Source organism: Gadus chalcogrammus, chromosome 1 (genome assembly GCF_026213295.1).
Source record: "Gadus chalcogrammus isolate NIFS_2021 chromosome 1, NIFS_Gcha_1.0, whole genome shotgun sequence".
NCBI classification, from domain to species: domain Eukaryota; kingdom Metazoa; phylum Chordata; class Actinopteri; order Gadiformes; family Gadidae; genus Gadus; species Gadus chalcogrammus.
The window spans coordinates 4868086-4885992 of record NC_079412.1 but is presented as its reverse complement, the minus strand read 5'-3'; the positions used below and the strand labels follow the sequence as shown (position 1 = coordinate 4885992).

At 46.0% G+C, this 17907-nt stretch overlaps 2 protein-coding genes across 2 annotated transcripts; one reads left to right on the top strand and one right to left on the bottom strand.

Moving 5' to 3' along the window:
• Nucleotides 1-247: 247 nt before the first annotated feature.
• Nucleotides 248-4373, top strand: LOC130370847 (solute carrier family 2, facilitated glucose transporter member 10-like). Its single transcript, XM_056576395.1, is given in 6 exon segments — nucleotides 248-544; nucleotides 927-1310; nucleotides 1313-2203; nucleotides 2305-2427; nucleotides 2607-2742; nucleotides 3832-4373. Coding segments are annotated over 6 exon segments (1635 nt in total). The 5' UTR covers nucleotides 248-540; the 3' UTR covers nucleotides 3929-4373.
• Nucleotides 4374-5945: 1572 nt separating this feature from the next.
• LOC130370918 (casein kinase II subunit alpha) lies at nucleotides 5946-12207 on the bottom strand. The gene is made up of 12 exons (XM_056576518.1): nucleotides 12018-12207; nucleotides 11518-11629; nucleotides 11332-11433; nucleotides 9081-9131; nucleotides 8911-8970; nucleotides 8714-8797; nucleotides 7548-7658; nucleotides 7321-7422; nucleotides 7097-7197; nucleotides 6667-6815; nucleotides 6493-6582; nucleotides 5946-6064 (listed from the first exon to the last, which is right to left on the bottom strand). Exons 1-12 carry the CDS (start codon nucleotides 12116-12118, stop codon nucleotides 5946-5948), a joined length of 1182 nt encoding a protein of 393 aa, XP_056432493.1. The 5' UTR covers nucleotides 12119-12207.
• Nucleotides 12208-17907: the final 5700 nt, after the last annotated feature.

Genomic DNA, 17907 nt, shown 5'->3' with positions numbered 1-17907 from the left:
TTAAACTTCCTTTGGGATAAATAAGTTATTAATTTATCTTTGATTGCCTTTTGGATTCAAAATGCCATATGGATTCATCAGGTGATAAAGTATTTTAACATAAGGCTAATTTTACCAAACTATTTCTTGTCTATTTTATACATTACATGCCTAATAACACCCGTAAAATTGAATGATAATATAGAAATGATAATATATCCATATCCCGTCAAGTCCAACAAGGATGTTTGCAAATCTAAGCCGAGGACGGGAGTGTTGTGGTGTCCCTGAAGTGGTTCCGCTAATGAAATCATGGCAATCAGGACGGTTGTCATGGCTACGGGCTTCCAATGGGTTATTGTGTTCTCTGATCGTGTCTGCTGGGCACAGCTGGACACAAGGCTCTCTGGGTGACGAGGGCACAGACGCCATCGTTCCATTCAGTTTACATTTGTTGTTGTCCTGTTCCTTGTTTTGCACAGACGACCTTTGTTAAACTGAAGAGGAACAAGTTGAACTACATTGGATTTAATCTTTGTTTCCTGAATGGTGTCATGAACAATGGGTAGGTTTCCGATATTTTTCAGTTGAAGTATTTCAAAACAAGAGTTTGAAAACGTCAGTACAGCCTCTGTGATTTAGATATAAAAAATGTGTTGCTGTTAATTCTTCGGTAATTTACAGAAGCATGATGTTTTCAGGTTACTGAAACAACAGTATTTGGGGTGTATTTGATTGAAGTTTAAGCTGACTCTTTAGCATATTTCTAAACCGAGTTTGCGTGTCACAGGTGCACCCCGAGATCTGATAGCTTGCATAACTCCTCTAACAAACATATACGATAGCTTTGTACTTTTGGACTGTACGTTTTGCACTGATTGAACCAATTGAGTGCCACTGTCTTGTATGTCAACACGATAATCATGATTAAATCTCTGTTGTCTCAGGTTGTCCCCTCTTGTTGCTGACCAGTACGGTGTCCATCCTCGGCGGCCTGGTCTTTGGCTATGAGCTGGGCATCATCTCAGGAGCCCTGCTCCAGCTCAAGGCTGAGTTTGGACTCCTGTGTGCCCAGCAGGAAGCCCTGGTCAGTGCCTTGCTGGTGGGAGGATTGATGGCCTCCATCGTGGGGGGCTGCCTGATTGACCGCTGCGGCCGCAGAACCTCCATGCTCCTCAGTAACGCGCTGATCACGGCGGGCAGCCTGGTGGTGCTCAGTGACTCCTACGGGGGCCTGGTGGTGGGCCGCATCACAGTGGGCTTTGGGATGTGTGTCTCCTCCATGTCCTGCTGCATCTTTGTGTCCGAGATGGTCTCCCCGGACCGCCGGGGCTGCTGGTGACTCTGTACGAAGCTGGCATCACCGTGGGCATCCTGGCCGCCTACGCCACAAACTACCTCCTCTCCGACACCCCTAGAGGCTGGAGGCTTATGTTTGGAATAGCCCTGGCACCGACGTTGGCACAGTTTGTTTGCATATGCACTCTTCCGGCCAATGCTGATGGATGTAACGTTAACAGGGATGGTTTTCAGACGGAGAGAAAGCCCTTGAGTCTCGTTCAAAGTCCAGCAGCGGACGAGGCGCCAGTCGGCGGCACCAGACCGGACAAGCAGCTCAGCGTGATGTACCTGTTTCAGAGCAGGGACAACATGAGACGCCGTACCGCCATCGGCCTGGGGTTGGTGATCTTCCAGCAGCTCAGCGGCCAACCCAACATCCTGCTCTACGCCTCCACCATCTTCCACTCGCTGGGCTTCCATGGCGACGCCTCGGCAGTGCTGGCGTCTGTCGGCTTGGGGCTGGTCAAGGTGCTCGCCACCCTAATCTCCATGGTGCTCTCCGACCGGGTGGGCCGCAGGCCTCTTCTCATCGGTGGATGTGCCTTCATGGCTGCGGGTCTTCTCACTGTTGTGCTCCTCGGTGGACAGGCGGCTCTCAGCGCTAGCGGTGCGTGTGTGGTAAACACCCCGGGTGCCAACCACACATCTCTGCCCAGTTTGCCACATGCTGATCCGACAGCGTCGAACAGGTCTCTTGGAGAGCATCGCAGACTTTTTGATTTGTCAGAGATCAAAGAGATTGGATCAGATTATTCTGTTTACCCCGCCAATGCGTCCTCTGTGTTGCCGTCTACACCTGGTGTCCAGGGAACAGTGGTTAACTGGATCATTCTCATCTGTATCTTCGCCTCAGTCGGTGCCTACTCTATTGGATTTGGACCCAGTATGTGTTCTTTTGAAATGCATTTCACTGAAATAATTATATATTTGTGTAAGAGATAACTGTGTAAGAGATCATAATCCCATTTCTTCCGCTTTCTACAGTAACCTGGCTAGTCCTGAGTGAGATCTTTCCTGTGGGAGTCAGGGGAAGGGCGTTTGCATTCACCAACTGCTTCAATTGGGCCACACACCTGTTGGTCACCTGCTCTTTTTTGCATGTTATTGGTAAGTAAGTAGGCTTTGCTACAGACATGCAATACATTTGTCAGCTTGGTTTGCCAAATGCTGAATTCAAATTAGCTTTGCTCGTATAGTACATTTAAAGCCAGCATCATCTGTAAAAGTCAGGTTGGAAGCTTTCATTGATTCTTGGCCGTCACTTGAACTGTGCATTTCCTCAACAGATGCGATTGGACTTTCAGGCACGTTTCTTTTGTACGGTACAACATGTGTAGCCGCAGGTATTTTCTTTTACTGTATGCTTCCTGAGACCATGGGGAAGACTCTGGAGCAGATAGATGAAGAACTTAGCACAAACAGGTACGTTTCCAGTTTAAGGATTTGACCTGTTTGTCAAGAGCCCGGGTGGATTCTTGAATTGCCGGCGTGTTCCGAAAACGGACAGTTGGCTACCCTTTGACGTCCTTTATATTCAAGGGTTACTACCCCCTTAGCTACCAAAGCTATATATTGGTTTGTCCAACACAAATCATTGCATACAAACTGCCCTGGCGAGGTCGTTTCCTCCAATAGTACCGACAAACTAACAAATCCACATTCCGATTCTGTGTGTACATTTAGAAATATATTGTATTGTGGGGGATAACTTCATGTTTTGCAGAAGTTGGACTCTCTCCAAATCAGCTCCCAAGGGTTGAAGGAAAATATATCCATAGTTTAGAACCAAAATTCACCAGCGCGCTAATGACCAGGACGTTTAACTGCTCGCCTCTCATTCCTCAGGTCTGTGAGCATGTGCAGTGGTTAACAGTCAGTTAACACGCCCAAGTTTAGCCTTGCTCAGTGGCCGAAGCAGCCTCCATTTGAGCTCAGAATTGTAACAATGTTTCTCAGTCTCTAAGCCTGTGAGCACAGTGGCTAGTAAAGGTGTGGTCTGGTTGGCTTGTGGGCCCAATTGGAGAAAGTTACCTAGCTTGGGAATTAATATGTACTTACCTGGACTGGACCAAACAAAGGTATAGCTATGGGAGCTGCTAAATACTTGTTTGGAATATAATAGATTTCAATTAATCCCCACCGGCCTAATTTCGGAGTGCAACTACAACACGAGAGGGGGTGAGTTAAACAAAAAAACGATTTTACAATTAGACTCAACATAGACAAGGTAAACTGGGGTCTCAACAAACTGGCCAACTCCTTTACATTTCAAGAGGGAACCACAAAGATAAATAAATGCTCCCTGCTTTGTTCAATCATACCCTAATATCACATCTAATTTCAATGTGTATCCCAGAAGACAGGACATTTATTTAACTCTTTAATTTGCAGTTGAGTGTTTAGAACTCAGATCTAAACCACTCAAGAGCATTGACAACCCACAACTCTACACAGGAGTGTGCCTAACCACGTGTATAAAAGTGTCTGAACTATGAATGTTTTGTTTTGCAGGGTACACAGTGATAAGGTATGCTGCAGCAGTCTGAGAAGGAGAACTGCCACGGTGAAGTACCAGAGAGTAGAGTGTCAACACAGCGACACAAACTGACCTCCACAGGGAAATGCCTTATTTCAATGGGAGACTCTTCTATTGAATGTTCCAACTAAGCTAGGATGGGGTAGAAGCATGTCGAAGGACAATCGTTGAAGGCTGCAATTTCACTGAACAATCAAGATGTTATGTACCTCAACGTGTTATTATCAAGGCTGAACGAGAAGGCTTTGGCATATAATTGACTGTTATCACACTGGATGTTATTTATGTCTAAATATTACAGGTACAAACCAAGTATTGGTGGATCTGTGGTCATATTTTCATGTGGGAGGATGCTTTAACATCATAAAATAAAACAATGTTAAAAACACTCAATCTACTTCAACGCATGCTTGAGTTCCAAAACCTTATTTCTTTAGTAGGGTAACTGAGGTCTCTGTTAAATCAATTTTTATATTTTTCTCCTGCACTTCTGTGTCATTTGATGGACGTAATAAAGCAGCCAGTCGTATACCTGATAAATAAAACGTGTGTTTATTTACACAAATGTTTTCAAATACTAGTAATCTAAATAAGGACATAAAAATATATACAGTGATGTCAGGACTTGTACAGCTCAGTTAATAAGCCAATGTATACATAGAACTGGTAGCATTTTGAGTTTTCTGAAAGGAAAAAGATTCATATGTACAACATTGCCTACAACTCTCACTCTGAATCTGGCACTAAACGTGTGTACGTGTGTTCCTGGTCAATGCTTCTTGTCAGCGAAAGCTAGTTGATGTTTGTTGGATATACAAACATATCTAATGAAAGAAAAACCTAGCCAGATGAACAGAATGAGGGACCCCCTCTAAAGGAAACTACCAGCGTCAGTCATCCTTCATTTGCAACTCTTTCTCGCAAAAACAAACCTTAGGTTTTGGTTAGTCTTCTTTCCCGTATGAGGTGAAGTAAACTTTTGGGTACGTGGTGAATTTGGAGGAAAGCAACCCGAGAATAGCTTGAGGGCAAAGGAAAGTGGAACATGAAACATAAAAACAAGATTAACGGGGCTTAACAAATACGTGGACACGACCGACCGGCTCTCTGAATGGAAAACAAATGGGAACTTAACCTACATCAGTACAGGTGTGCTGGGTAAAAAAATAAAAGGTTATATCAAAAAACTGGTTACATCTTATTTAGTAGAAAGGCAAGACGTAACAGTTTTATCAGCCGAGGCAATGTGTTACCCAGTGCAACATCTAGTGACCCCGTGTAAGGGGAGCACGAGAGCAGCACCAGACACTGGAGTAACCCCGGGACGGTCTCCACTGGAGCCCCCCGCTAGGCCCGCACTGGAGCAGACGCCTCAAGCTTGGTTTATCAGTAAACTGTATCAGGACGATACGTTTTGGTCCGGTGGGCTAACCTCTCTAGGCTCTCGACTATGCGCCTTTAGGGACTAAATGGTCATTAATAATCTGGAAAATAAAGAGTGTGTGTTGGGGGGGGGGGGGGGGAGATAGCTCAATACTGAAGGTTAACTGCATAATTATATATTTTTGCTTGAATCCCATCTTCATTTGTTTATTATTCATCTAATGTTGGAACACCTGACAAAAAGAAAACACAGACGCTACCCTTTAGACACGCACACACGTGTGGAACATTGGTGGAAGGCAGGCCGAACGTTGGTGTTACTTACATTACAAACATTCATCAGATCAAAACGTTGATCCACCGTGGTGGAAGTGAGGGATGAAGGAAACATCACAACAGACACCACCCAGAGCAGCGAGGCATCCCAGGGCCCCTGGCAAGGGGGCGGACCCAATGATTCATCAGAGTGGCGTGGGGCCCCGGGGGCCTCCTCACTGGGGGGCGCCGGGGCCTCCTCACTGGGGGGGGGGGGCCTCCTCACTGGGGGGCGCCGGGGGCCTCCTCACTGGGGGGCGCCGGGGGCCTCCTCACTGGGGGGCGCCGGGGGCCTCCTCTGGGGGGCGGCGGCGGCCTCCTCATGGGGGGCGCCGGGGGCCTCCTCACTGGGGGGCGCCGGGGGCCTCCTCTGGGGGGCGCCGGGGCCTCCTCACTGGGGGGCGGCGGCGGCGGCGGGCACGGCGGCGCTCAGGGAGTTGTTGGCAGCGGACAAGACGGGCGAGCCAGAGAGAGGGCCCAGGGCAGTGGAGGCTGGTAGGGCAGAGATACCTGGGTGAGGGTGGAGCAGACATACTATGAACCAGATACCTGGGTGAGGGTGGAGCAGACACACTATGAACCAGATACCTGGGTGAGGGTGGAGCAGACACACTATGAACCAGATACCTGGGTGAGGGTGGAGCAGACACACTATGAACCAGATACCTGGGTGAGGGTGGAGCAGACACACTATGAACCAGATACCTGGCTGAGGGTGGAGCAGACACACTATGAACCAGAGATAGCTGGCTGAGGGTGGAGCAGACACACTATGAACCAGAGATACCTGGGTGAGGGTGGAGCAACACACACTGAACCCCCACAGGGAGCATGACCAAAATGACCAGTTGACTGACCGCATGTGCCTGGTACCCGTGTCCCCCCCATAGTAGGTCTCCTGAGCGACCCCCGAGGTGTGTGTGCAGCGCGTGCCTCACCAGTCATCATGTTGGCCGTGCTGACGGCTGGGATCCCACCGGGCAAGTTAGCAGAGCCCGCCATGCGAGCTTGGTCCTTCACGATCGGGACTGAAAGGGAAACGGACCTAGTCAGTACAGGCCATGAGGCTGCGGCCTACCGCTACATGCTCAGGCCCCTCGCGGCGGACATACAGAAGTAGGGGTGGTCCATGGCCTCGCGGGCCGTCAGCCTGGCCTGGTGGTCGTAGCGCAGCAGCTTGTCCAGGAAGTCCAGCGCCTCGGGGCTGACCAGGTGTTGGTTCTCACTGTGGACGAAGCGCTCCCACCGCTTACGGGAGTGTCTGAGGGGGGGGGGGGGGACATGACTTTAGAACACCATCAGGATCACATCTCATCGGACACCATCAGGATCACATCTCATCTACGGGGTCTTCTGAGGGGCAGGTTTAAAAACACCAGGATCACATCTCATCTACAGCAATGTCTGGGGACAGGCTGGGCTTTAAACACCATGACCACGTCGGACTGTTTCTAGAATCAGTGCACAAGTAAGAAACCACCTTTCCCCTCACCATCATCCGGTTAAGAGTGGACAGATGTTACCATCAAATTAACTCCCTACCTGCCAAGGATGTCGTTGAAGCGCGGCTCCAGCTCAATGTTGTACTTGTCTATGTAGTCGTACAGGTCTTCAGTTCCCAGTACTTTGGCTATTCTCACCAACTGATGGAAATAACATGCATACAATATATAAGGATAAAAAAAAATGACCACCTCATACACGTGCACCTTTCATTATTTTGAATTGAATAAATAGGTTTCATTGGATGATGACCCACAGCCTACCTGATCATAGTTGTCGTGACCATGAAAGAAGGGCTCCTTCCTGAAGATCATGCTGGCCAGCATGCAGCCCAAGCTCCACATGTCCAGACTGTAGTCGTACATCTGAACAACACCAGAAAGTGGCATAAGAAGCTGGATTTGCGAAACTTCTAGGTTGTTTGCATGTTCTGCGGCTGTGATTGGATGACTCAAGATGTCAATTGATTGGCTGGTTGGTGTGCTGGTACCTGATAGTCCACCAGAAGCTCGGGTCCTTTGAAGTAGCGGGAGGCCACTCTGACGTTGTACTCCTGTCCGGGGTGGTAGAACTCGGCCAAACCCCAGTCTATGAGGCGCAGCTGCACACAAACCACAAGGGAACAACAGTTTTAGGCCCAACCCCTTTATCAACATCTTTGTTAAAGCTAACATAGCCTATTTTGTCCATTTGCTGGGTTAGGGGGTCCATCTCCTATCCCCTAGTGTTGTCATGAAACTGCGATACAATAACTTGAAAAATATAGATATTCAATACCACTGGGAAATACAACATTGAGGGCATAACATTTTAGATTTTTATTAACCTCTTCATTATTAGGAGTTTTTTCTGAAAAAAACATACCAAAATAAATTGGAGCATTACTCCACAACTGCAAGGGATAGTACATGTTATCTTGGTACCAAAACAAAGATGGTTGGGCAAGTGAAATATTCAATGTGGATAGCAATTGGTTGGAGTGATTATAGCTAGAACACAGCATAAGTGGAAGATCTCATTTCCACCTGAAATAAATGATGTTTTAGATCAATACCATCTTGTGCATTATCAGTTGAGGGCCCTATGGTTAAATAGTTATAGTACAACATCTGATGAGAACCTGAGTCAACTTTGACACCAATAAAGTGAAGTACTGCAGGTAGATCTCTTGGGAACCAATTGTACAATTTTGACACTTGACAACTTAATTGAAGGTCTGGGCGAATATAATTAAATGACACCAAGCCAAACACTGGCATATACACCATATGCCCATTAGATGGCGTAGAAGGACCTCTGTTCTGATGGCAATCAACCCATTTCCTCAGAAACCATCGTTGAATGTAAACACAGTGGCCCAATTCTGAAAGTCAAATCTCCTGACCTTTATGCCTTCTTTCCATAACCTTTGTTGATAACGCCATCATTTCCATCACGTCATTGTTACCATTATTTCATATTACAGCCCTTGCAGTTGTGAAGATCCTCTACTTTGGGTACGTTCTTTTCAGAGGAAAACCTTGAAATAGGCCTGGTGATAGGTACTCAAGGTACTAGGAAGGACAATCGCCTGGACAATCATCAGGGTGTGGCCCACTTTATAAATGTATGAGATAAGGCGTGAGCTCCTAGCATAGTCTGTGCATGGAGCCTCACCTTGCGATGCTCGTGGTCAATCATCACGTTGTGAGGCTTGACGTCCCGGTGCATTATTCCCATGCTGTGGCAGTAGTCCAGGGCCTATATAGGAGGCAAGCACAAATAAAAAGTGGAATTCTGTGTCAATCACTGAAAATGTATGACCGCTCAGAGACTTTGAATATCATTGACAGGTGACGGTGTTAGGGCCCCACCTTAAGGATCTCATACATGTAAAACCGGATGTCATAGTCGGTCAAGGTCTGATACAGTTGCTGGGGAAAAGACAATGGATAGGCTTGGTCATTTCCTGAAGCAGTGATAATATATAATAAAATAACATACACAAAGCGAGCAGGAATATTTTAAAAGAGTGGATTCTCACCTTGAAGTCTGTGTTGTTGACGTGTTCAAAAACCAATGCTGGAGTGCGGGACTAAACACAAATACAAAGAAATACAGTTGGGTTTACATTAAACACTAAAGCTGGCTAAATACTCAAGTCTACTGCACTGCATCTGGCCCCTTACAGCGGGCCTACTGGGCTGATGCAGTATGCCAAGGGATCCCTACTATACAGGGTAAAGGGTTCAACAATAAAGATTGCCAGTAGCTCTTAACATTAATACATTTCTGTTTGCCGTAACCCGACGGACCCTGTCCATTTAGGAACGACCCAAATAATATATTTTTTCCCCTTTACTCCGACCGACCTGCCGGATGTAAACTTGTGTTAAGACATATCAAACAACTAACGCAAATACAATAAAACACTATTAATTATATTTGACTAAGTATTGTACACCTACCATCCATATATATATATTATATATATATATATATATATATAGGCAGGTCTATATAGAGACCTACCTACCGACCATTATTTATTTTTTGGTCGTTAATGCAAAATATATTTTTAAGGATGGCCTCAACTCCAGAAATAATTAATCCCACGGTAAGAAATTTAACTGCTCCAAAAGATGGATGCATCAAAAGATTGAAAATCTTCCGACAGTAGCTCAGGATGTAGAGCGGGTTGGCTGGTAACCATAAGGTTTCTACCGTAATTTTCGGACTATAAACCGCAACTTTTTCCCCATTTTTCGATTCTGCGGCTTATATAACGGTGCGGCTAATCTATGGATTTTTACATCTAACGGCCACTCAAAAAATTAGTATTCAAAGCTTAAATCAGTATTCGGAGCTTCGTTGTTTTTTTCTCCCACGTACGTGACGTTACCAGAGCGAGGGAGGCAAACTATAAGCGTCAGCGACACCAAGCAGAGAAGCGAGAGAGGTGGAGGAAGAATAGATATCTTGTTTCCCTTTACATTATAACACAACATTAGCGGGATCTCGGGAGGAAAAGTAATACTTTCCCAAATGGGGGTCATCCCTATGTTCCCCGGGTCCTATGTTCCCCTGTAGCCATACATACCGAGGAGCATAGGAGTCGGACCCTGTATGGGAAAAGCGGGGAACAGGACCCTTTTGGGTCCTATGTTCCCCGCAATCTATCAATCTTTAAAAATATTTAAAAGGCGGGGAACATAGGACCCTTTTTTAAAAAAAGGGTCCCATGTTCCCCAGTCTCATACAAAGAGGGGAACATATATCCGGGGAACATAGGACCCAGGGAACATAGACACGCTCCCACGAAATGCTAACCTTAGCTTAGTTGTTTGTTTACGTTCGCTGTACAGCGCCGCGCCAATCAACTGTGACTGGCTTGCTGCAGAGCGTGAGCGTCTTGGGAATACCGGGTCAATATAATGGATATCATATGGACACATAAGACAATCAATATTCGGTATTTGTTATGGATTTATTGTACAAATTCCCTGAAAAGCCCAGTGCGGCTTATATATGTACACATAATTCAATTTAGCTGCTGCGGCTTATACTCCGGTGCGCCTTATAGTGCGGAAAATACGGTAGTTAGATCCCTGACTGCTCCTGATGAGCTGGCTGACGCCCTTTGTGGTTGACACAGGCACAGCTGCACGCATTATGGGAATTATTGTTTGATTAGCAGCAACTCCCGAGATTAGCAGCACTTTGTCGGACCGTCGGGTGAAAATGAGTCGTGGCTCATCAATGAGGAGACGGCACGGATGAGGGAGAAGGAGTTGGACCGGTCCGCAGATCAATGTATATCACGGTGGATATCCATGATTGGTTACTTTCACCGGCGCTTAGCCCCTTTCTTTTATTGAACGCTTTACCCCGCCCCAGACCTTTGTGACAAATGATCGAACGTTCTTTGCAGACATGTGGGTTTGTTGACAAATTCTGGGACTGTTGCGAAAATTGCAATATGAAAAGGAACCGAGCTGAGCGAACCAAAGGACGCCCTAACATGACATTTTACCATTGAACCCTGTGTAGATATGGGACTGAAAGCCAATAAACATAGCTTTGTACTTACACAGAGATATTTCCACAGTGACACCGATAAGCATGTACTGGTGGAGAGCTTGCTATGCTATTGGTACAGTGGTGTTACTCAATACTTACGTCTAGTACAGGATTGTTAGACATCAATATTGTTGAAATGCAGCTTTAGTTAGTCCGGATATATGGACAGGATCATGCCAAAACACTGAGCAAACAAGACGACGGACATGACTTACCACGGGATCTTTCACGATATCAATGAGAGAGATGATGTTGGGGCCTCCCCGAAGGTTCTCCAGGATTTTGATCTCCCGCTTGATTTTCTTTTTCTTCACCGGCTATGGAGAACGATAAGAGCCTTTAGCTGCGAAGGACACCAGTTGCATCCAAGAAGCACTGGTTTGCCAGAGTATTCCCCATACCTTGAGGATCTTCACCACCACCTTCTCGTTGTTGGTGATGTTGACCGCCTCAAAGACCTCGCTGTACTTTCCCCGGCCCAGCTTCCTCACCAGCTGAAAGTCATCCTGATTCCTGAAGCATCCAAAGCAACATTAAGTGGAAAAACCAACCATATGCTTTAAGATTGGCAGATGGCACTAAATGGTAAATATACTTCATTTATAAAGCGCTTTTCTAACCAGTGGCCACTCAGAACAAAGCACTTTCACCCATTGATCTCCCAAAACATTCACCCATTCATTCAGACATTCACACACCGACGGCGGAGTCAACCACGCAGGGCGACAGCCAGCTCGTCAGGAGCAGTCAGGGTGAGGCGTCTTGCTCAGGGACACCTCGACACACTACGAGGAGAAGGGTATCAAACTAGCAGCCTTCCGGTTACCAGTCAACCTGCTCTGACTGAGATACTACTACTAAGTAAGTGCAAGTTAAGGGGGGTGGGGGCACTAGGACTCACCCCCATTCCACCACGTGGGACTCGTAGTCCCAATACTCCCTGGGCCGGTGTGTGTTGACCTCCGTGTACACGCGGGCCCGGCTCGGAACCGGTCCAGACATGTCAGACAGCTTGGCTGCAGTCTGGCGGCCTCAGTGTCTTGAGGTCGGAGGGGAAGTAGGGGCAAGGGCGAGGGGGGCTCTGAACCTCAAGGGTGTGAGAGGAGTAGAAAAGGGAGGCCTATGCCGAGGGTGGGGCGGGGGGGCGGGACCGTGGGCACCTTGGGACAGCTGACAGAAAAGGGAACACATGAATAAAGGATTAGCAGGTAAAGAAATTTAAATTCCAAGCCAACTGAACCTAAACAGACCAAAAATTTTAATTTTGACGGGTATATATTAAAGTTGATATGTTTTCTTGATGTTTAAAAGTCCTCTAAATTGGTTTGGCCTTTATTAAACCCAATAACTGGTGGATTAAAGTACAGTTAATGACCAAGGCTAGTACAGTCCAGTCAAACTGCAGTTGAAATTGGATGAGCTATACACATAAAATTGCCGTTCAAAATATAAGCCTATATAGAATATAAGATGATCTGGTGATGTATCACTCAATAAGAATAATACCAGCCATGTTATCAGCCTTACAATTGTACAACCATACCAAGTCATTTGCATTTTTCAAACATGGAGAAAGGACAAGCATTCAGTCATTTAATTGTATTAACCTCATCAATTACAAGAAAGCCACGCCACCTGTTGGAAGGGACTAGTTTTCAATTTGTGAGAGATACTTCAGAGCATTTCCAAGCTTATGTCAACCTCAGTATGCAAACATAAAGTTAACATGAACGCAAAACCACTTTGACATGCATCACTGGGTGTCTATTTTGTTTAAGACAATTTATCTGATCACTATATTTCAGAAATGTCGTCTTTTCTGCAGCTATAATGAAGGATGCAGTAAATCAAACATATTGTAATCAATGCATATTGCATAGTTTCTAGTAAAGGCTCACTGGACACTGTTTCAGTCTGTAATGCTGGGCGGTGGGGGGTGAATCACCATTGACACCCTCTGCTGATGTTTTCATAGAACGACAATTCAACATGATATTGTGATGTTTCAGTGGTTTCTTGTAGTCTATGGTCAGCTATTTCAGACATGTCACATCCATAACGGGAGAATGTCATACCCATTGTGTTAAGTAATACTGCCGTACTTTGTAGACATCCGTCTTTGCGCATCTGCTGTAAAAATTTAGTTTGCATTCTGTAGGTCTTCAGAAAAGCCAGTCCATTTCATGTCACAACCATAACGCATAATATTTGCCATGCCGTTGTTCGAATTCAGAATTATAGGGGGCGTCTACACTGTCCATATAAAGTGACATGTGAATGGTTTCATTTATTCTGAACCAATAGTCTGAGAAATTATGGCAGTCAATTTGAGCACAAATGTCACATCCATAACCCTGGAATCTCACTTAAACAGTGTTGTTGCATGTTCTTGTTCACGGTGCATTTAGCACGTTATTGGTACCATAATCACCAATAGCCTTTTACAGAAAAACGATTACATAATGATATGCAATGAAATAACAATAAGTGGCAATATGCGAGGCATGGATTGGTCAATGAGTGTTCTTTCACGATAGGTCACCGAGACAAACGGGTAAATCGTACTGTATGTTGTCCCTGCTCTCAGGTCAATCGATTGCCATAGTTCAATCAATTCCCATGGTTAAATTAACAGATCGATTTAAATATCAGTTGGACGGATTAGCAATGAATGGTAGTACGAGGCTACAGCTAGTAAGGTTAGGTGGAAGGGTGAGGTACCATCAGACTGTCGGTATAGCCTCATGTCCAGATGACCTGAACGGTGAGGTACCATCAGACTTTAGGTACAGCCTCATTTCCACTGACCTGAACGGTGAGGTACCATCAGAATATAGGTATAGCCTCATGTCCAAAGGACCGGAACGGTTAGGTACCATCAGACTATAGGTAAAGCCTCATGTCCAAAGGACCGGAACGGTTAGGTACCATCAGACTATAGGTACAGCCTCATGTCCGAAGGACCGGAGCGGCGAGGTACCATCAGACTATAGGTAAAGCCTCATGTCCAAAGGACCGGAACGGTTAGGTACCATCAGACTATAGGTAAAGGCTCATGTCCAAAGGACCGGAGCGTAAAGGTATATTCAGACTATAGGTACAGCCTCATGTCCGAAGGACCGGAGCGGCGAGGTACCATCAGACTATAGGTACAGCATCATGGCAAGATTGACCGCACGAGTACAGAGAAGGGTCGTTAACGTTATATTGTGAGCGAAACCGACTAACGTATAATTTCCTTGACGAGTGGGCAGAGCTGTCGCTCACCCACTTCAATCTTCCCTTCATGCACCAACGTCAGCCCTCTGAAGACCCGGTCCACACTAAGACGGTCTGTAGCAATTCAAGCTAACTAGCTCAGTTTACGCTCGCAAAAACAAGTAACTGCGGCAAAAGATCTAGCGATCCGATGCTATAAGCAGGTACCATAACGCTATGACCAGGTACCATAATGCTATAACCAGGTAACATAATGCTATAACCAGTGGGCATAATGCTATAACCAGGTACCATATTGCTATAACCAGGTAGCATAATGCTATAACCTGGTAGCATAATGCGCTGAACCGCTAGCACACTGAAGCTAATATCAGCTAGCTCCTTAGCCGAGTTAGGTATTAACACTTTCAGATATTGTATTTACTTAAGAATCAGTGGTGACGTTTAAGAAGGTTAATCAGTGAATAAAAACACATACCCCCTGTATCAATTGAATGATGGACAATCTCGTCGAGAGCTGTAACAAGCTAACAACAAGCGGTCCTCTCGCCGGTGAAGCGCCGTGCGGTCGATGTTGTCACTCCGTCCAGATATCCGACCAGCGCCCCTGCGACCCGCCGTCGGTTGGACAGGTCGATGGAGGCATGCATCAGCGTTTATTCTGGACTGTTGGTTAAAATTTTTACATTTTAAATTTGGAGGTAATATCAATGCAGGCGTGAAAGACGATTACTCATGTTGCAGACTACAAAAATGCAAAACTAGGAATATAAATAAATTGTTGAATAAGCACATTCAGATCAGAATTAATGTCGTTTAGCAAATATAATTAAATACCCAAACTCAATGAAACTCACACTAACTCTTAAGCCCAACTCAAAATGATGCAGCCTTCATATGTTTTTTTAATAAATAATTTGTCTGATGAACTAATCTAACATACTTGTTTGCTTACATGTGAGAGAGTTGTAATAAAGTTTTAAAGATCCCATGCCATTCTATTTTATGATGCTTTAATATAGGTATAGTGGGCCACAAACACAGTATTCAAAGACGTCCCCGAAATTCAGCCGTGGTGCAGAGTTACAGTCACTCCGAAACAGTCGCACATTGAGCTTCCCCCAAACGCGCTGTTTCGGTGGGCGTGTCAAGGCAGGTCAAGGAGGGGGGGTGGGGGTGTGGCCCTGAGCAGCTTGTAGCCACTACCATGCGCTCTGTATCCGGTGGGCGTGTCAAGGCAGGTCAAGGAGGGGGGTGGGGGTGTGGCCCTGAGCAGCTTGTAGCCACTGACAGTACCATGCGCTCTGTTTACGGTGGATGTATCGCAATGGCTCGTAGAAACCCATATTATACATAGATATCTATATCATATAATATAATATATATTATCACCTGGCCCTGAGCAGCTTGTAGCCACGGTACCATGCGCTCTGTTTACGGTGGATGTATCGCAATGGCTCTTAGAAACCCATATTATACATAGATATCTATATCATATAATATATATTATCACGGCCAAAAGCTGTGTGAGCCTCCAGACGATAGGTTATTATGAATCTCAAACGACCGCGTCTACTTCAGATTGATGTGGAAGTGGAAGAACCAGAGACGTCGGAGAACCCGACGAAGTCCTTTGTGATTCATTATATCGTCTGGACGCGCACACAGCTTTTGGCCGTGATGTATTATTTGATATAGATATCTATGTACTATATGATATTATTTAGATATAGAGCAGAGCTCCAGGACTGTAACGCAAGTGTTGTACACTTCCTTGTTATTTGGATAACCGTTCTGCTGTTGGTGTGATGGCGCATAACACGTCGGACTCTCGGCTCTGGTATTTCTACAACGAGACTCGTAGTGGGGTTATCTCAGCCATGGTTGAGAATGAATTGGGGGAAAGGAACTTTGGCTTTGACTTCCCTGAAGTAGGCTACATGAACCACGACATGGAGGAGAAAGGGATTGTTGGCCGCGAATGTATCCCGCTTGAGCCCTGCTTCCCGCCGCCTCGGCAGCGGTCAGCGCTAATCACCGCCTCCTGAAGCCGAGGCGGTGGTCCATCGGCAGCGAGGCTCCGGCGGGAGACGACCGCGGTCAACAATCCCTTTCTCCTCCATGTCGTGGTTCATGACTTCAGGTAGTCAAAGCCAAAGTTCCTTTCCCCCAATTCATTCTCAACCATGGCTGAGATAACCCCCACTACGGGTCTAGTTGTAGAAATACCAGAGACGAGAGTCCGACGTGTTATGCGCCATCACACCAACAGCAGAACGGTTATCCAAATAACAAGGAAGTGTACAACACTTGCCTTACAGTCCTGGAGCTCTATATCTAAATAATATCATATAATACATAGATATCTATATCAAATAATACATATTATCACGGCCAAAAGCTGTGTGCACGTCCAGACGATATAATGAATCACAAAGGACTTAGTCAGGTTCTCCGACGTCTCTGGTTCTTCCACTTCCACCTCAATCTGTAGTAGACAGAACCGTACGCTGCCTGCTGCCGGCGCGAGGCACCACCGCCCGGCTGCCCGCTGCCGGGTGGTGGTGCTTCGCGGCGGTGGTGCCTCGCGGCAACCGGCGGCAGGCAGCATGTCGCAGTTCATGTAGTTCGATGTCGTTCTGCCATTGCATTCAAAATTCTGTAACTAGCCTGTTACTACGAACTAAGCAACTACCGTACACGTATTAGCATTTAGCACTAGCTCAATCACGACTCCTTCATAATTCTTGTGGGTGGTTACGAACCAACCAAGTGGGCAGGGCCAAGAATAATAATTTGACAACGCTACGTCACAGTGTCACCTTATCCAGATCGGCTCATTTCTTCTGCCTTTTTCCTTTCATTGCCTATTGCATTCAGCAGACAAACTGCATAGATTTCAAACTTACCACAGCCTCACAAACTTATTCAGACCTATGTTATTTAACAAACAATAGGAAAAATGTGATTTTAATGGCATGGGCTCTTTAACAGATTGTTTGTGTGCGTGCGTGTGCGTGTGCGTGTGCGTGTGTGTGTGCAGGGCCGGCGATCGGCATAGGCGACGTAGGCGATCGTCTAGGGCGGCAAATGTGTTAGGGGCGCCCTCTGGTGGCGCCCTTAATTAATTAAGTTATAAAACAAGCGAAATAAACATGCTTCCAAATGGAACGGACAAGGGATGGAACGGGGGACTAACTGTTGGTGCGGATTTAAAATCTGATTGAAGCCCGCAGGGCGACGCGATATACCTCGATAGACTGCAGACACACACGCGCGGACGCAGACGTTGCAAGACAACGGCAAGATCTGGATAACGGCACCGCCGTCGACACACTCTCCCAGTTGAGACGTTATGTCTATAGACAATTTATTTATTTTAAAATATTACTCATAAAGAGACAGCGTCCCTATGACACATAACGAAAACATGTCAATAACAGAGTAGGCCTATGGTGAATTATTTCTATGGACTACACTTTGTTGCTAAAATGTAGGCCTACCTACTCTTCTCCTTGAGCCTCCCGAAATGTCTTTACGCTTTGTTGCAAAAACTTAAAATTACTCCTCTC